Source organism: Cucurbita moschata, unplaced genomic scaffold (genome assembly GCF_002738365.1).
Source record: "Cucurbita moschata cultivar Rifu unplaced genomic scaffold, Cmos_1.0 Cmo_Scf00024, whole genome shotgun sequence".
Lineage (NCBI taxonomy): Eukaryota > Viridiplantae > Streptophyta > Magnoliopsida > Cucurbitales > Cucurbitaceae > Cucurbita > Cucurbita moschata.
This window is the reverse complement of record NW_019268540.1, coordinates 120,167-135,282: the sequence shown is the minus strand read 5'-3', so window position 1 is coordinate 135,282 and position 15,116 is coordinate 120,167. Positions and strand designations below refer to the sequence as shown.

The following is a 15,116-nucleotide window of genomic DNA, read 5'->3' as shown; positions in this document are numbered from 1 at the left end:
AAAAAAAAAAAAAAAAAAAAAAAAAAAAAAAAAAAAAAAAAAAAAAAAAAAACTACACTCAAAATAAACGGATAATCTTTTTTATTCTTTTAACCTTCCAAATCAATTTTCAAATTTAAATACAATCCTTATTGCTGATTCCTCAAATCCATACAAAATACAATCCATCATTATTTTATTAAAATTTTAAATTCAGTGTGAACCAAAATATTACCCCATTCTAAATTTTTAATTTGAGATGCCATATTAAAATTTTAATTTCATTAAGTCAACAACGACCTGTTATATGCTTCACTCTCTTTTCTACATATTTATAATAATATTTTTTAAAAACGAAAATCATAATTTAAAATGAAAATTTGAAATTAAATTTTGATAAATAATAATAATAACAAAACAACTTGCCTTAAACGTTTTGTTTTTTTCTTCTAATAAACTAAATTAAATTACAAACTCTTCCGTCTGTATTTAATAGGTATATATGTACTCTCTAAAAATAGTTCATAACCTTTGTATCTAAATTAAAATAAAAATAAATAAAAAAAAGAGTTAGAGAATCTATTTAAAATAAATTGTTTTTTTTCTTCCTAAATAACATAACAACATTAACATGTTTTTAGGTGTATTTTCATATATTAGCACAAAGAAATAACATTATAGCTTTAATTAAATCAATGATAGGGTAAATATTTAACATACAAAGTGGTAGGAGATATAATTTAATATTTTCTTTGGCCAACCATTAAATTTCACAATGTGTTATAAATCATACTTAAATCTTCCATTTATGATTTTAATATTTTACGTGTGATAAAATTAAATAATTATCTTATTAATTAAATTAGGAAATATTTTTTATAATAGAATCAAGATTATATGGAATATTTTTAATATAGTTTTTTTTTTTAATAAAATGACTTATAAAGATTTATTTTTAAGTTGATTTTAAAACCAATCATCTAAGTTAAAAAATAAAAAAAAAGTTTATAGAGATAGTTCTAAAAAATAAATTAATTGACGAAAATGATTAGATCAAATATAATTTTTTTAATAATGATACGAGTTCTTCTATCATAGATGTTTTTTTTTCCTCGGTTTATCTTTATTATACATCACACAAAAACTCTAATGTATATAGCTAAATATTTGAGTGATTAAAGTAAAAATTTAGTAATATTTTCCCAAGTGTACAAAAGGTTTAAAAGGTTAATGGAAATGCCGTTTTACGATGACCTCAATAAAAAATATTGATAAAATATTAATGTTGGTGGATATTTTTCCAACAAATCTTTAAAATAAAAAATAAAAAATAAATAAATATATTTACATTTTTTAAAAATAAATTAAAATTACTATTTTATCGAAAGTTTATGGTATAACGGAATGTTCTTCTATTGTGTAAAAATCTGGATGGGCAGAATAATTTTTAAATCCTTAAAAAAAAAAATTGTAATAGAAAAAGGATAGAAACAAATAATAATAATAATAATAATAAAAGTCTAATATTTAGTATTCAAAATAACAAGAGTGAAAGTCAGAATAAAAAAAGAAATGATCTTAAAACATTGCTAAGGTCCTTAAATGATGGCTCAAATAGAGGGTTGAATGTGAAGATAGAGTGTCAATATAGCTAAAAATTTGTTTACAACCAACCACCCTTTATAATAATAAAGTTAATTATTTATACTTAATCATTAACTATTTTTTATTTAATATATAAATAAATAGAAAACTTTTAACCCATATAATACATCTCACATCTTAGTATTGTTTTGTGCCACTTGAATGTGTAACTAATGAGAGTCGTCCTTCTATTATTTACGAGACGAATTGGATTCTTGTGAACTCAAACCCAGTCGATAATTTCACACTCAACATATCTCAACATTTATTATTTTGAAATTGAAAAGGGAGACAATATTATGAATGTTATAATTACGACAATATTATTCCACTATATCCAAATCCATGCTTGTTTGTGCCCTAAAAACGCTTTTTTTCAATTTAAACTACAATATAAACTACAATATAAACATAGGGTTAAGAAATATAAATATATGTATGATGCAATGGTGAATTTGATTTAGGTGGACTTTATAGAGAGAGAAACGAAGAAAAAAGGGGGTTGGATTGTAGGGGAGGGAGAGTGGTGGGGTGCCTCATCCATTATTATTTTGAAATTGAAAAAGAAAAAGAAAAGAATTATTATTGGAGGGTGGGGGGGCCATATTGGAAGATTAGGACAAGTGATTTAATGGGTAAGGAAGGAAGGGAGGTTGATTAGGCATAAAAAGTTAGTGGGATTAGGGATTAGGGATTAGGGATTAGGGATTAGGATGCCCTCCCTCCTCAACTTCCTTTTTCAGGGTTAAATATTTATGACCATTTCCTTTGTCCATTTCCTTTGTCCATTTCCTTTTTCCTTTTCTTTTTCCTTCTCTTTTTGTTCTAATACGCTTCTAATTAGCGTAATATTCCCAAGAATTTACACCCAATTGGGCCAAATGGGGGAGAGAAAGAGAATGAGCTCTCCTCCCCCCTGCCGCCCTTGCAAAACTAATATACCATAATTAAGACGGAGTCCATGAGCCTATATTCAATTTTAATTAATTCTAATTGGGAAAACCTTAATAACCATTTATATTTTTAATTTTTAAACTAAAACCAAACCAATTTTGAAATAAGAACCCGATCACGACGCCATTAAGGGCAAATTCTTCTTCTTCTTCTTCTCTTTCTGCTGCTCTCCTTTTCTACCTCTCTCTCTCTCTCTCTCTGTATTACGGAGAGAGATGATCTGACAAACTGAATCCCAAACGCCGTAACGGCCCCTCCCTAAACATCCCCGTTTACGTCTCCCCAAAACCATTCTCCAATCTCCATTAAGTCACGTGCTCTTCTTCTTAACAATATTCTTATCATTTTTCTTTTTCTTTTTCTTTTTTTTTCCCCTCTCTTTATATTTATATGGCTTTGCAGCAGCTTAGCCTTGGCCCGACTCCCGTTGACGCCGTTCCCGACGCCGTCACCAATGGCCTTGACGCCCGCCCCATCTCATCTGACGGCGGAGACAACGGCAGCAAAACCCCCAGGCTCCCCCGTTGGACCCGCCAGGAGATTCTCGTCCTCATACAGGGAAAGAAGGTTGCTGAGACCAGGGTTCGCGGAGCCCGGGCTGCTACTCTCGCTTTTGGTTCCGCCCAGCTCGAGCCCAAGTGGGCCTCTGTCTCCTCCTACTGTAAGAGGCATGGGGTTAATCGGGGTCCGGTTCAGTGCCGCAAGAGGTGGAGCAATTTGGCTGGGGACTTCAAGAAGATCAAGGAGTGGGAGTCCCAAATTAGGGATGATTCTGAATCCTTTTGGGTCATGAGGAACGATTTGAGGCGCGAGAGGAAATTGCCAGGGTTTTTCGACAGAGAGGTTTATGATATCTTGGAATCCGGCTCGGCACCTTCGCCGTCGCCGGCTCTGGCTCTCGCCCTTGCTCCTGCTCCTGCTCCTCCTCCGGTCCCCGCTCTCACGTCAGCCCTAAATTCCGACGACGCCGAGCCGGAGCACGTCTTCGATAGTTTTAAAACTGCGGCCGCGGACGACGGCTTGTTTTCCGATTTCGAGCAGGACGAAACCAGCCAGAGCCCCATCAAGGAGGTCCCGGGGAAGGAGGCTCCGGTCCCGACGCCCGACGGGGAAATTCCTGCTCCGGCACCTTTATCAGGTAATTGGAGAAGAAGGCTCAAATTCAAATCTCTCTCTATTTGTTTAATTCTCATTCTACAACCTGCGTGGTCTCCAAAACATCCGGTTTCAAAAAATTAAATGATAAATCTTCCTGGTTGTTTCGAGATTCTTGCAGCTTTATGTGGCAGTTATTCTTTTCTCCTTCCACCCTTCTTAAAAAACCATTTTATATGTTCTGTCGGCTTCGAAGAAGATTTGAAGCTCCATTTATTTCTAGTTTCAATTTCTTTCCCCTTGATTTACAGAGAAGCTGTACCAACCTGCTAGTCAAGATTGTCCTGATCAAGGTAAGCTCAAAGTACTATTCGAATACATATTCATTCTGGGACTCTGTTGTAAACCCTTCCTTCAGACACAAGTATTTGCTCATAATCATTGTGGTCGTTTGATGGTTCAACCTTTCATTTCGAGGATGAATGAAAAATCTCTGGTGCTGTTGCACGCCTATGTTCATTAGCTGCAAAGATTAGTTCTTTTTTTGTCTTCTCAATTCCGGATGAATAATGAAGTCAATAAAGCACTATCTTCTTATATTGTTGATTTGATATGTTTTATCTTGTGCGCTTCAAACTTTCAGTCAGAATCCCTTTTTTGGTACCCACTAAGCTTTTGTGTCTGTACGTTCGTGAATCCTATTGTTTTTACCCCTCCCCCTCCTTTCCATTACGAGCGTCGCAGTTTCAAAATTCAGCTGGCTCTGCGAATCATGTTTTAGCTGTAATCTGTAAGTGTGGTCAAAGTTTGAGTGTCCGTTCTGTGAAGGCTCAAAAACTTGGATTAAAATCTTGTTAGAGGTGTTGTTTATTTGGGTCTGGCAAAGCTTCAGAGTCCAACATTATGAAGACGGATGCCTGTTTTTCTTTTGTTGGTGTTCTGAATCCCCAAATTGTTGGGAAGAGTGGAGACAATAATAACTCATTGTGAACCCAATCTGGTGTGCAACAGGCACGTCAAATGAGAGAGAAGCAGCAGCAGCAGCAGCAGCAGCAGCAAATCCGGAGATAGGATCGAATTTGCAAGAGGGACGGAAGCGGAAGCGCATTGCAAAAGAGGGGGAGGAGGAAAGTATGATGGTGCAGGATGAGTTGATTGGCATCCTGGAAAAGAATGGGAAACTGCTGAGTGCCCAACTTGAAGCTCAAAACATGAACTTCCAGCTGGACCGGGAGCAGCGAAGATACCACGCAGATGGGTTAGTGACGGTTCTGAACAAGGTCGCAGATGCTCTAGGCAGGATCGCGGATAAGCTGTAGAATACGAAGCAGGCAGTGCAGATGAGTAGATGGTGTACATAAGCAACAAGGTTTTGGTGCCTTTTTATGACGACGGCCAAATTAGTGGAGAGTAGAATTTACATAGGTTTCCACATACACAGATAAGAGTTCATATCCGACCACATTTCATTTTCTGCTATATTTGTAAATCTTTATTATTATTGTTTTATTTTCACTAAGACGCATTTGCCTCATTCCATTTGTTGTCACTCTTTTTTGGAATGCTTTTTAGTAAAGGATTCAAGTACGTATTGTTAATATTGAGATATAAGAGATTAGGAAATAAGATATTTAAATGAAGAAGCAATGTTTAGAGGAAAGGTGGACGCAACACAGAATAAGACAACAAACCCAACTAACATTGTGCTAATAATAAATAATATTTGGTAACCTAAAGTATCAAAAAGTAAAACCTTACGCCTACGCTGCTGTCATCCCCACGTTGTAAGGATAAAAAGATGGTTTCAGTAAATTTGATCAATTCTAGTAGTGTCCTGTATTAGTAGGGACACAAACCACATGTGGAATCAAAATTTGAATTTGTCCTTTGGATTCTGTACTCATCATAATGGGGGTTCTTCTCTTTGCTGTTCGTGTTTGGGTCTCCTCGCTTTTTCGCCTAAAGCGATGCCCTTGTTGGCTCTTGCCAGCATTTCGTGCCATTCTCTAAAACTTCCCATTTCAAAAACGGGTTTCATAGGATTCTTCTCAGCGTCGCCTTAGGGGTCGTCACCGGACTCGCTGGCGTTTTTCTCTCTAGTTGCTTCATCCGCAGCCTTGTGGGTTACCTAAACCGAACCCCACTTCTCGAAGGACCCCTAATTTTTTCCCCAAAAATCGATGCCGATGTTCTCCAGGCAGCGCGGCGGAGCGAAACCCATTGGCTGGGTTCGAGTTCGAACTCAAATGGGAAATGCTACAGGGCTGTTCTGGCCAATGGGCATACAGTGGCGGTGAAGAAGCTCGAACCCATTCAATGCGGTAGGGCGGAGTAACGGCGGCGAATGCAGCAGCAGATGGCGGTGCTCGGGGGTTTGAAGCATCGGAATATGATGAGCTTAAGGGCTTACGTCCACGAAATGGGCAGCTGCTGTTTGGGTCTCTTGAGGACGCAATGAGGAAAGTGCGAGAGAATAAATTGGAACTTAGATGGGAAGTTCGGCTACGAATTGCTGTTGAGATTGCCAGAGGGCTTTTCATTTTGAATGTAACCCTCGAATTCAAATGTGCTGTTGGGATTCTCAGAGGGCTTCAGTTTCTTCATTTTGAATGTAGCCCTCGAATTCTTCACTTGAACTTGAAGCCTGCAAATGTGCTGTTGGGATTGCAAGAGGGCTTCAGTTTCTTCATTTTGAATGTAACCCTCGAATTCTTCACTTCAATTTGAAGCCTGCAAATGTGCGGTTGGGATTGTCAGAGGGCTTCAGTTTGTTCATTTTGAATGTAACCCTCGAATTCTTCACTCCAACTTGAAACCTGCAAATGTGCTGTTGGGATTGCCAGAGGGCTTCAGTTTCTTCATTTTGAATGTAACCCTCGAATTCTTCACTTCAATTTGAAGCGTGCAAATGTGCTGCCTGCAAATGTGCTGTTGGGATTGCCAGAGGGCTTCAGTTTCTTCACTTTGAATGTAACCCTCGAATCCTTCACTTCAATTTGAAGCCTGCAAATGTGCTGTTGGATGTAGAGTTTGAACCTAGATTGTGGGTTAACAAATCTCTTCCCTGAAATTCTCTGTGGTTGCGGTCTTTGAAAATGAAAGAAATGCCCCTGGATGTATACACACATTGATTGCCCAAATAGGCATTACCCGTCAAAGTTCATTTAAAGCTTACGATGTTGATAACACATTGAATTTAGCTGAACTTTTTACAATGTCGTTTTCTCTCTCTGCATTAATGATTATACTCCTTTGCTTTTCTAGGTAAGAAACTTGATTACAATTGCGTCCTTAATCCATGGCTTGGTGGCATTCATCTTGAACAGGTATTCTGACAAGAGCGACATTTTCAGCTTTGGGGTGATACTGAGCATTCTGTTAACTGGTAGAGATCCGAGAGAGCGGCCATTGTCGAAACGAGAGGATGGGAGTGGCAGTGGGGGGAGTGTAGGACGGTGGCTCGAGGAATCAGTGGAGCCGCGAGAAGCTGTAGATAAAAGCATGAGAGGTGAAGGGGTGGAAGAAGAAGAAGAAGAAGAGATGGTGTTGGCATTGAGAATTGCGGGTGTGTCCGCATCAGAATTGCCCGAGGATAGGCCCTGCAGCGATGAGTTACTTGCGATGCTGACCCAATTACAGAGCTTTTGAAGCAGTTGGCTCAGTCCGATTATGGCAAATGATCCACTCATGCTCCAATAGTCGCAAAATTCTCAGATATTTGAGCTCTTCAACAAAAAAGATTAACCACCGAATAAAAACTTATCTACGGATTCGCTTCAAGAATGTTCTTGATATGAGAAAAATGAAAAAGAAAGTGATAGATAAAGGGACAATACTAATAGTCTAAGAATAATACATCCATTCAAGCATTCAGAACCACTAGTTTTTTCTTTTTTCCTCTAAATAATTGGTCCAAAACCTTATCCAGTCGCGAGATATCTGCCATCTTTATGTGTTTTAACCTTTTTTACGTCTGAATCCTACTCTAAAGAAGCATCCAAGCATCAACTTCGCAGCAGATTGAGCCATTCTTCACCACTTTCCTTGGCATCTCCATCATCATGCTCTCTCTTCCCACCAACCACCAAATCAAAGGCCTTCTCAATGCCTATGAGGTCCCTACGAAGGCACCCCACTTCTCAAACTCAACGTCAACGTCCCACCCTACAAATAAAGGCAAGTGCGGTTGGACAAGACCCTTCACCAGTTGACTACAATATGTCTGATTCAATACCCCTTTTCGTTTGCTGCTCTTCTGTGTCTGTTTCTACAGAGCTTTTCCAGCTGAGGCTTGTGACACTGTTGGAGGGGAAGCTTGTGATGTTGAAATGTATCCGGAAGTAAAGCTAAAACCAGAGGCCAAGAAGGGGGGGGCAGTGTTGATAGAGAGTATCGACAGTATGACCGTCCCAAGACGTAAGATCTCAACAAAACAACCCATTTGCACCAACTCATTTCTTGTGAAGCAACACTACTTTAAACATCTATAGGCAATATGATACATTATTCTTGAGATTTAACGATTGTTGCAGAGTCTTTCCAGCGGAGGCTTGTGATGATCTGGGGTGGTGAATTCTGTGGTCCAGAGTATCAAAAAGGGGTTTACTATAAAATCTTAACGGGAACCAGGATTTGTAAACAAGGGTTGAGCCCAGGGTCAACTTTCAGTTGTTTTCTTTTCTTTTCTTTTCTTTTCTTTTCTGCTGACTTTCCCTTGTGCTTGTAAATGATTAGTAGAAAACAGAGTTAGATATTCTGAAAGAACATAAGACCATCTCTTCTCAGATAAATACAGGGAGCTGAAAGGCAATAATCTACCATAAACAATACTCAAAACTGCTTGCTCGTTTAGTGGGAAAACTGAAAGAATTTCATGCTGTTTCAAAATTGAGATGATGGAAAAACTTGATTGATTAGTAAGATTATACAGGCAACAATTAACCACCCATCATAAAAGTTGAACAGACACCAAGTTTATATAATAATGATACTAATATCAGAAGATTGTTCTTCATAAACAAATACTAATATATCAGCGTATAATTCCTAAAAAGAATAGGTCAACCTACAGACTTACAAATGATGAAGTACTCAAGCTGCAAGGAAATCCATTATTCTGTAATGTCTTCAGAAACTTCCTCCAAACTCAGGAACTGAAGAGCAATCGAGTATTTTGCACTTTTAGTCCTCAAACAACACTCATTTCCACAATTGTTAATACTTCTCAGGATGAACCATCCAGACCCATCACCTTCAACATAAACCAGAAATAGTTCACTACAGGTGGCCAAAAGGGCATATCAGTTAACCACCATCAAGAAGCCAACACAATCACTTTGCACCACTTATCATTTGTATTTTCTGAAATTGCCATGCAATACACAAATAACAAAAAATGGGGTCAACTGCTTTGAATTTGGGTTGAGCAGTCAGTCAGCTTAAACTAACCTCTAATGGTGAAAATGGTTGGAACCCATCTCTTATAAATGAATATCAACCTTGGGGACTCTCCGTGGTGGGTATCAGACAACACAAGCTGGCAAGGCCTACACTGACTGAAAAATCTTTCAAGTTAGAAGCAGCAAAGAAGAGGGTGTCATCTAGGAGAGTAATTTATTCATTGGAAGTTCTGAGAGATGCAAACCCACTTCGCTAGGCTCATGGCATTATGACAAAGTGCTAGTGTTCTAACCATTGCTAGGTCTCTTCCGCGAGGATTGGCATATTTTTCCTGACATCGCCTTACAAATAGAAGGTGAAATGAAAAAGGGAATAAAAACCCACAGAAATACATAGTAATGCACAGAGAAAAGATAAAAAACATGGGAAAATATGAAGACCTTTCCTCGAAAAAATCTCCAAAATCGTCAATAACAACTGCCACGGGAAGTGTACGATGCAGGTGAAATGCAGAGAAGTACTTGTTAATTCCCTCGTCGTCCTCCAAATACCTGAAGTCAGAATTAGAGAATTCACACGTTCAAGTAAAGCAAGTGAAGGACGATCGTCATTTAATTAGGATAAAGAATGGAATGACCACCGACTTCATTTGTATGCGCTGAAAGGTTTCGGATGCTGGATCAACTCCCTGGATGTTAGGTCCAAAGGGTTCTAAGTTTCAGCAAATATGCAACATTCTATTCAATATGACCACAACACACAGAGACAGAAACAAGGAGAGAGATGCCTGCGAGAGATATGGAGGTTTATTCTCTAATTTGCGGCGGTTGCAGATGAAGGTAACATTTCCCTCCAAACCCAAATTAAAAGCAAACTGAAAAAGCAAGGAAGTCTTTCCGCTGCAAAATTTCGAGGGAAACTAGAATGAATTCAACGAAATGAAGAAGAAGCGAGAGAGGGATATGGGGCAGTACCAGGAAGGAGGCCCTGAAACAAGCATGATTGAGTGGGAAGAGTCGCATTGAGTTTGGATTTGCCGCACCGAGAAGAACCGGAAGAACCTTTCCATCCTATTCCTGCTCAAACAGAACAACAGCCAAATGCACAGAAACTGAAGCGGAAAAGACCCCGAAAATCAACCCAGGAATAAGCCATGCCCGAGGCTGAAAAGAAAAAACTTCTGAAACTTTGGCAAAGCAACCCAGGCATTATGGCAAGGTCCATGCTATCATTTAGGGCCGGTCCACTCCTAACAATTCAAGGCCCAAAATCCGTAAAAGAACGAGAATAAGATGAAATTTCCAATCTTGCACTTTCTCCCGATTTTGGTAAGCACAAAAACCCCGAAACAAATTTGTAGTTCAGAAAGGTGCAGGTGGACCTTCTATGTTTCTTTGATGATCCTCCCCAACCAATCCATTTTTCCAAGCCTCTTAAGTTTCTTTGATGATCCTTCTATGTTAGACCTTCGAGGCTGCAGTCATGAACATGTATGTTAAGTGTGGTTGGTTAGAAGCAGCTGAGCTCGTCTTTGATATGATGACTGAAAAAAAAAAACAAGGTGGCTTGGACTGGATTGATGGTAGGATACTCTTCACGAAGTAACGAACTGCAGGATGTTCTATCACTCTTAGAGAAAATGGTCAGAGATGGTGTCGAACTTCAGGGCTCATCTTGGCACAAGTAAATCTCCCATCCTGGTTTTACCTCAGAGCATGCAAAGACTTCCATGAGTTTGCTAAGAAAGTATCGCCATGTAGTCATTAGAGATTGAAATCGTGAAAACGGAGTATATTATAATGAAATTAAATGTTATAAAACTTATTACAAGATGCAATTCATGTCATATTAAAAAGAATCAAGTTTATTTATTCTCGGAGGGTTACAAATTTTGGAATCAAGGTTTATTACAAACTTTGGAATCTTGGATAATTACAAATTTTGGAATCTTGGATAATCTAGAATTATGATTTTGCTTTAATGCATTTTAAGATTTTTATTTAAGATCACATTTACACGTGGATAATTATGATCCTAAAGTATGAAGGCTACTATTCTTATGATCCTAAAGTAGGAAAGCTACTATTCTTAAAATACAAACAATGTTCTTACCTTGAAATATTTAATCAACAACATAATCCAAATCTTACTTTCCTTAAAGAAATGATTCCTTTAGCAGCTTTGCATCCAGAACACCAACTTCCCTTCCCAGCTAAAGCTATCAGTTTCTTTTTTAACCTCATCTCCTTCCTAGGTTAGTTATGAGTACTGGATACTTGAACCAGGAAGTGATTTTTTTTCCCTAAATTCCATCAGTGGTTTCAGTGCATGTGATGCATATATTATATTAGGAGAAAGAAGGTACATCAACATAGATAGAGCATGAAAAAGGAGACCCCTCCCCAGCCCCCATCCAAAAAGATAAGACAACTGCTATTCCCATGTCTTGGAGAAAAGGACCACAACATTTCATAATTGGAAAAACGAGTCCTCGGAATCAGAATGATGCATTATCCAAGGCTGTCATTGGGTCGAGCTCTTCAAGCATTCTCTTTACGTGATGCTTCCCACATTCTACGCTCAATCCCCAACTTCCTAAGCTCTATGAGGCCTTGCTCAACTGAAAATTGGCGTTCACACACACACAGTAAAAGAAAAAGAGGAAGGTAAGAAAATGAAAGGAGAGCAAGTATAGGATATTATGCAGCAGTACGTAACAAAATTCTCCAGTTAACATGATATAAATCTATTCCAAAGTTAAGTCATTGAGCTCATCAAAACTTACCTTCAGCTGCATCATGAGATGAAGGAGAGTGAGCACTGCGACTGATCCAGAATTGAAGTCGTTCTTTTGCAATATCCTCTTCGATACCATGAGCTTTGGCTCTTCTCCAAAAATATGTAAGCCATGCCTGGATGCCAAGAATGTATCACATGTATAATCAGAACGTTTATGACATAAGCATGTCAAACAGAAATTGAAGAGAAAAATATGGAAATTATTTGCCACTTTTTATTCTGTTGTTAGGTAGCTCAGCGTAAACCTATCTTAAGTTAATGGCAGTTCCACTCGTTAATCAAGTAGCTTGCGAAAGAGAACTCAGTACTTGTGAACAAAGGTGCTCTGACCGTGACAATGGTCACAGAGAGTTGCTCTCAAGTGACAGCCACGTGAATGTATGATGGGCGTTGGTTTGCTATGAAAGAATATTCTAACAGGGATAGCAATGTACTAACTTACGTTAAATAGTTCTCGGCATTTATTTTTCAGAGAGAAAATATTACCACCAACCAACATAGTCTAACGACTCTAACCATTCAAAAATACCACTTATATGTCATGCAACGGAAAAATAGGTTATACAAAAGAGACTGAATTAGTACCTCTTTGAAAAGAACATCTTCAGATTCCTCTGGGCTCAATTCTGAAATAAACCAAAAACTGATTATCTTCATAAATCTAATTTACTCAAATTAGATCTCCAATAACTTCAATTCTATCGATTTCAATTTAATCTCCCAACAATTAAAAAAAAAATTATTTTCCTAAAATTTGGGGCATTAGAAGAGTATATAGAAAGCTTAAGCTCAACTATTGTTTCATAAATCAAAATTAAACAACCAAGCTTAAAATTAAAAGTATTAAAGTCTATAAGCATCTCATGGAAATGAAACGCAGTCATTAAAATACTAGAATAAGATGTGTGGAGATTAGTAGTATATCAATGGTGGTAAATAGTTAGAGATGTCTAGGTTATAAATAGAACTGCTAGGGACCTTAGAGGATGATTATCATTTTAGTGGTGTATCCCTTGTGGGACTTGGGAGTGAGAGCCCTCTCGAAGGGCTATAGTTATATTGTAGTTTGTCTTCGATAATGCAATATATTAGTATATTTTGTTTTTCTGTGTTCAGATACCTAATAAATTTGTGTCATCAATGTTTTAAAAGGCTTAATGCATACTTGAGTCTTTTCCTCTTGAAGCGAGGTGCAAGCCTCGAAGTGGCATAAAGCATCCGCCTCAATTTTTAATCAAAAACATTATACAAATCCTAAATTTGTGTGAACAAGTATTGCAAAACTCAATATTTATAGCAAAATGCAGAATGTGAATTTCAACCAGCTGGGTTTTGTTTTAATGAATGCTTATTTTCGTTTCCTGAAGAATGTTTTCTTCGTTTTTGTATTCAAAATAAAAATTAAAAAAAGAGTATTATTTTGATCGTTGCCATTCTTTCTTTTTATTTGGATTGTATCTTCTAAAACACACTATGAGGACAAGGTTGCTTTGAAGAATAGGATAATCTGAGAGTACCAGTATGAAAATGTTGGGATTAGTAATATATCAACAAGGAGCATAGTGGTAATAGATAGGGATGTCTTGATTATAAATAAGTGTTAGAACTTTAGAGGGTGTGGATTATTTTAGTGTTGTGTCCATTGTGGGACTTGGGAGAAATAGCCCTCTCCAAAGGCTATACTTACTGTTTAATATCTGTTTAATATTACAATATTTTAGTATTTTGTAATATATTAGTATCTTATGTTTTTATGTTTTTACGTTTTTGTGTGTGTGTGTATTTAGAGACCTGACAGCCTATTATCAAATTTACGGGAGCGATCTAATGAGAGAGTCTAGCAAGTTTTAACCCTTTTAAATTTGAGAACCAACGGAACGGCAACAAAAATGACATACCAAAACCCTCCATAAACTTGGGATCAACTGGCGATTTGATATCTGCAACATTAAAATGAGTTGAAAGTGTTCAGCAAAAGATATTACCAAATGCGAGAATTAGTCTTTTAAAGTTGGTAATTCATGCAACCATGGTGGAATCAGATATAACATAATTCTTCTATGTTACCGTACAGAATCAAAAATCAAAAAAGTGTTTCACTCAGATAATAAGATTAGCCACGTTTCTTATCAGATTATCTATCAATAGACATTAAGAAAGCTAAAATTATTTATGGCTGGAATGCTCATGAAATAAGGGGAAAAAATTGCGGCTGCAATTGACTGAGTGGCATTTGCAATAGCATTATGGATACCAAAAAAAAAAAAAAACTGATAAATGACATGAGATATGTGCGAAATAGAAATTGAAGACACTCAAACGATCCACATGCAAAATTAAGCAGTCCCTGCACTCGAGCAATGAGAATAATTTGTCTTCATGTTCAACTGTCATGAGAATTGGCATGCAATTATGACTCTCGAAAGAGGCATTGATTTAAATTGAGAATGTTTAATTAGACAAAAGTAACAAAAAAACCCTGCATTTTATTTTAGTAGATGAGAAACAGCAGTATTTATGGGGGGGAGGGGGAATTCAAAATGGAGGGGTGACAAGGAGCAAGCTTATACTCAAACAAGACAAATTAGACAACTCAGCGCAGAAAACTTAGCAATGTCAACCTAAAGATGGCATAAGGTCCCAAGCAGGGATGAGGCTAAAAGCTTTTTCGTGAAGGGGCAAGCTTTTAATTCATACAAATAAACAATTATACCTAAATATAAAATAAAGGAAATAAACAACTCCACGTTTGGCCTACTAAGTTTTTTACCCCTGATTTATTTACACCAAACAGTCCACTGTTCAACAACTTCAGTGTTCACTATTTAAGACTACACATTTGTCAAGGAACCTCTTCTTTTTTTCTCTCTCCATCTCCCTCTCTCATGTTAATAATAAGTATTTTAACACATTTAAAAAGCGTAAAATATGTATTTATTAATTCAAATATATATTTTCCTAATTTTTTGTTTCATAATTTTTTCAGAATTATCCATAGGCATTGACATTTTATGGATATTTTCATAGACATGATGTTAAGTAACTTCAAAATTCTAAGAAATCTTGCAAAACATGACTATTTTGAGAAAGAAAAAATTATAGGAAAAATATCATTCAATTTCATTGATAAATAACAAAGTTCATTTAAAATTCGTTTAGAATTTGAAATCACTCAATATCCCACATACAAAAAAAAAAAAAAAAAAAAAAAAAAAAAAAAAAAAAAAAAAAAAAAAAAAAAAAAA

The 15,116-nt window shown here is 36.9% G+C and overlaps 3 protein-coding genes and 1 pseudogene across 10 annotated transcripts in view; 2 read left to right on the top strand and 2 right to left on the bottom strand.

Moving 5' to 3' along the window:
• Window positions 1-2,703: 2,703 nt before the first annotated feature.
• Window positions 2,704-5,219, top strand: LOC111460862 (trihelix transcription factor ASR3-like). Of its 2 annotated transcripts, XM_023104198.1 has the most exons (3): window positions 2,704-3,715; window positions 3,984-4,025; window positions 4,684-5,219. In XM_023104198.1, the coding sequence occupies exons 1-3, from the start codon at window positions 2,968-2,970 to the stop codon at window positions 4,989-4,991; spliced, it is 1,098 nt and encodes a 365-aa protein (XP_022959966.1). In that variant the 5' UTR covers window positions 2,704-2,967; the 3' UTR covers window positions 4,992-5,219. The 2 variants fall into 2 exon arrangements, with proteins under 2 accessions (XP_022959966.1, XP_022959967.1); XM_023104199.1 differs by lacking the exon at window positions 3,984-4,025 and having other exon boundaries at window positions 2,706-3,715.
• Window positions 5,220-5,470: 251 nt separating this feature from the next.
• Window positions 5,471-6,877, top strand: LOC111461132 (annotated as a pseudogene).
• A 535-nt stretch (window positions 6,878-7,412) lies between these two features.
• LOC111460863 lies at window positions 7,413-10,430 on the bottom strand. Of its 5 annotated transcripts, none has more exons than XM_023104203.1 (8): window positions 10,047-10,430; window positions 9,860-9,971; window positions 9,717-9,760; window positions 9,513-9,623; window positions 9,321-9,413; window positions 9,121-9,227; window positions 8,750-8,923; window positions 7,413-8,427 (listed from the first exon to the last, which is right to left on the bottom strand). In XM_023104203.1, exons 1-7 carry the CDS (start codon window positions 10,139-10,141, stop codon window positions 8,784-8,786), a joined length of 702 nt encoding a protein of 233 aa, XP_022959971.1. In that variant the 5' UTR covers window positions 10,142-10,430; the 3' UTR covers window positions 7,413-8,427; window positions 8,750-8,783. The 5 variants fall into 5 exon arrangements, with proteins under 5 accessions (XP_022959971.1, XP_022959970.1, XP_022959968.1 ...); XM_023104202.1 differs by having other exon boundaries at window positions 7,413-8,391; XM_023104200.1 differs by lacking the exon at window positions 7,413-8,427 and having other exon boundaries at window positions 8,564-8,923.
• A 961-nt stretch (window positions 10,431-11,391) lies between these two features.
• Window positions 11,392-15,116, bottom strand: part of LOC111461020 (coiled-coil domain-containing protein SCD2-like) — a 10,051-nt gene continuing 6,326 nt past the window's right edge. For all 3 annotated transcript variants that reach the window (XR_002713517.1, XM_023104447.1, XM_023104446.1), the window contains exons 14-17: window positions 13,770-13,811; window positions 12,457-12,497; window positions 11,858-11,984; window positions 11,392-11,692 (exon numbers count right to left, since the gene is read on the bottom strand). Coding sequence is in view for 2 of the 3 variants with exons in the window: in XM_023104447.1 (XP_022960215.1) it covers window positions 11,613-11,692; window positions 11,858-11,984; window positions 12,457-12,497; window positions 13,770-13,811 (290 nt within the window). In the remaining variant the exon portion in view is untranslated. The remainder of the gene's footprint in view (window positions 11,693-11,857; window positions 11,985-12,456; window positions 12,498-13,769; window positions 13,812-15,116) is intronic.

Bases quoted from the DNA above. Each gene is read 5' to 3' on its own strand.
- LOC111460862 (XM_023104198.1), top strand. From the start codon at position 2,968: ATGGCTTTGCAGCAGCTTAGCCTTGGCCCGACTCCCGTTGACGCCGTT. The intron at 3,716-3,983 runs GTAATTGGAGAA...CTTGATTTACAG, and splicing joins TGCTCCGGCACCTTTATCAG to AGAAGCTGTACCAACCTGCT. The intron at 4,026-4,683 runs GTAAGCTCAAAG...GGTGTGCAACAG, and splicing joins TCAAGATTGTCCTGATCAAG to GCACGTCAAATGAGAGAGAA.
- LOC111460863 (XM_023104203.1), bottom strand. From the start codon at position 10,141: ATGGAAAGGTTCTTCCGGTTCTTCTCGGTGCGGCAAATCCAAACTCAA. The intron at 9,761-9,859 runs GCATCTCTCTCC...CCTAACATCCAG, and splicing joins AACCTCCATATCTCTCGCAG to GGAGTTGATCCAGCATCCGA. The intron at 8,924-9,120 runs GTTAGTTTAAGC...TTTATGTTGAAG, and splicing joins AACCATTTTCACCATTAGAG to GTGATGGGTCTGGATGGTTC.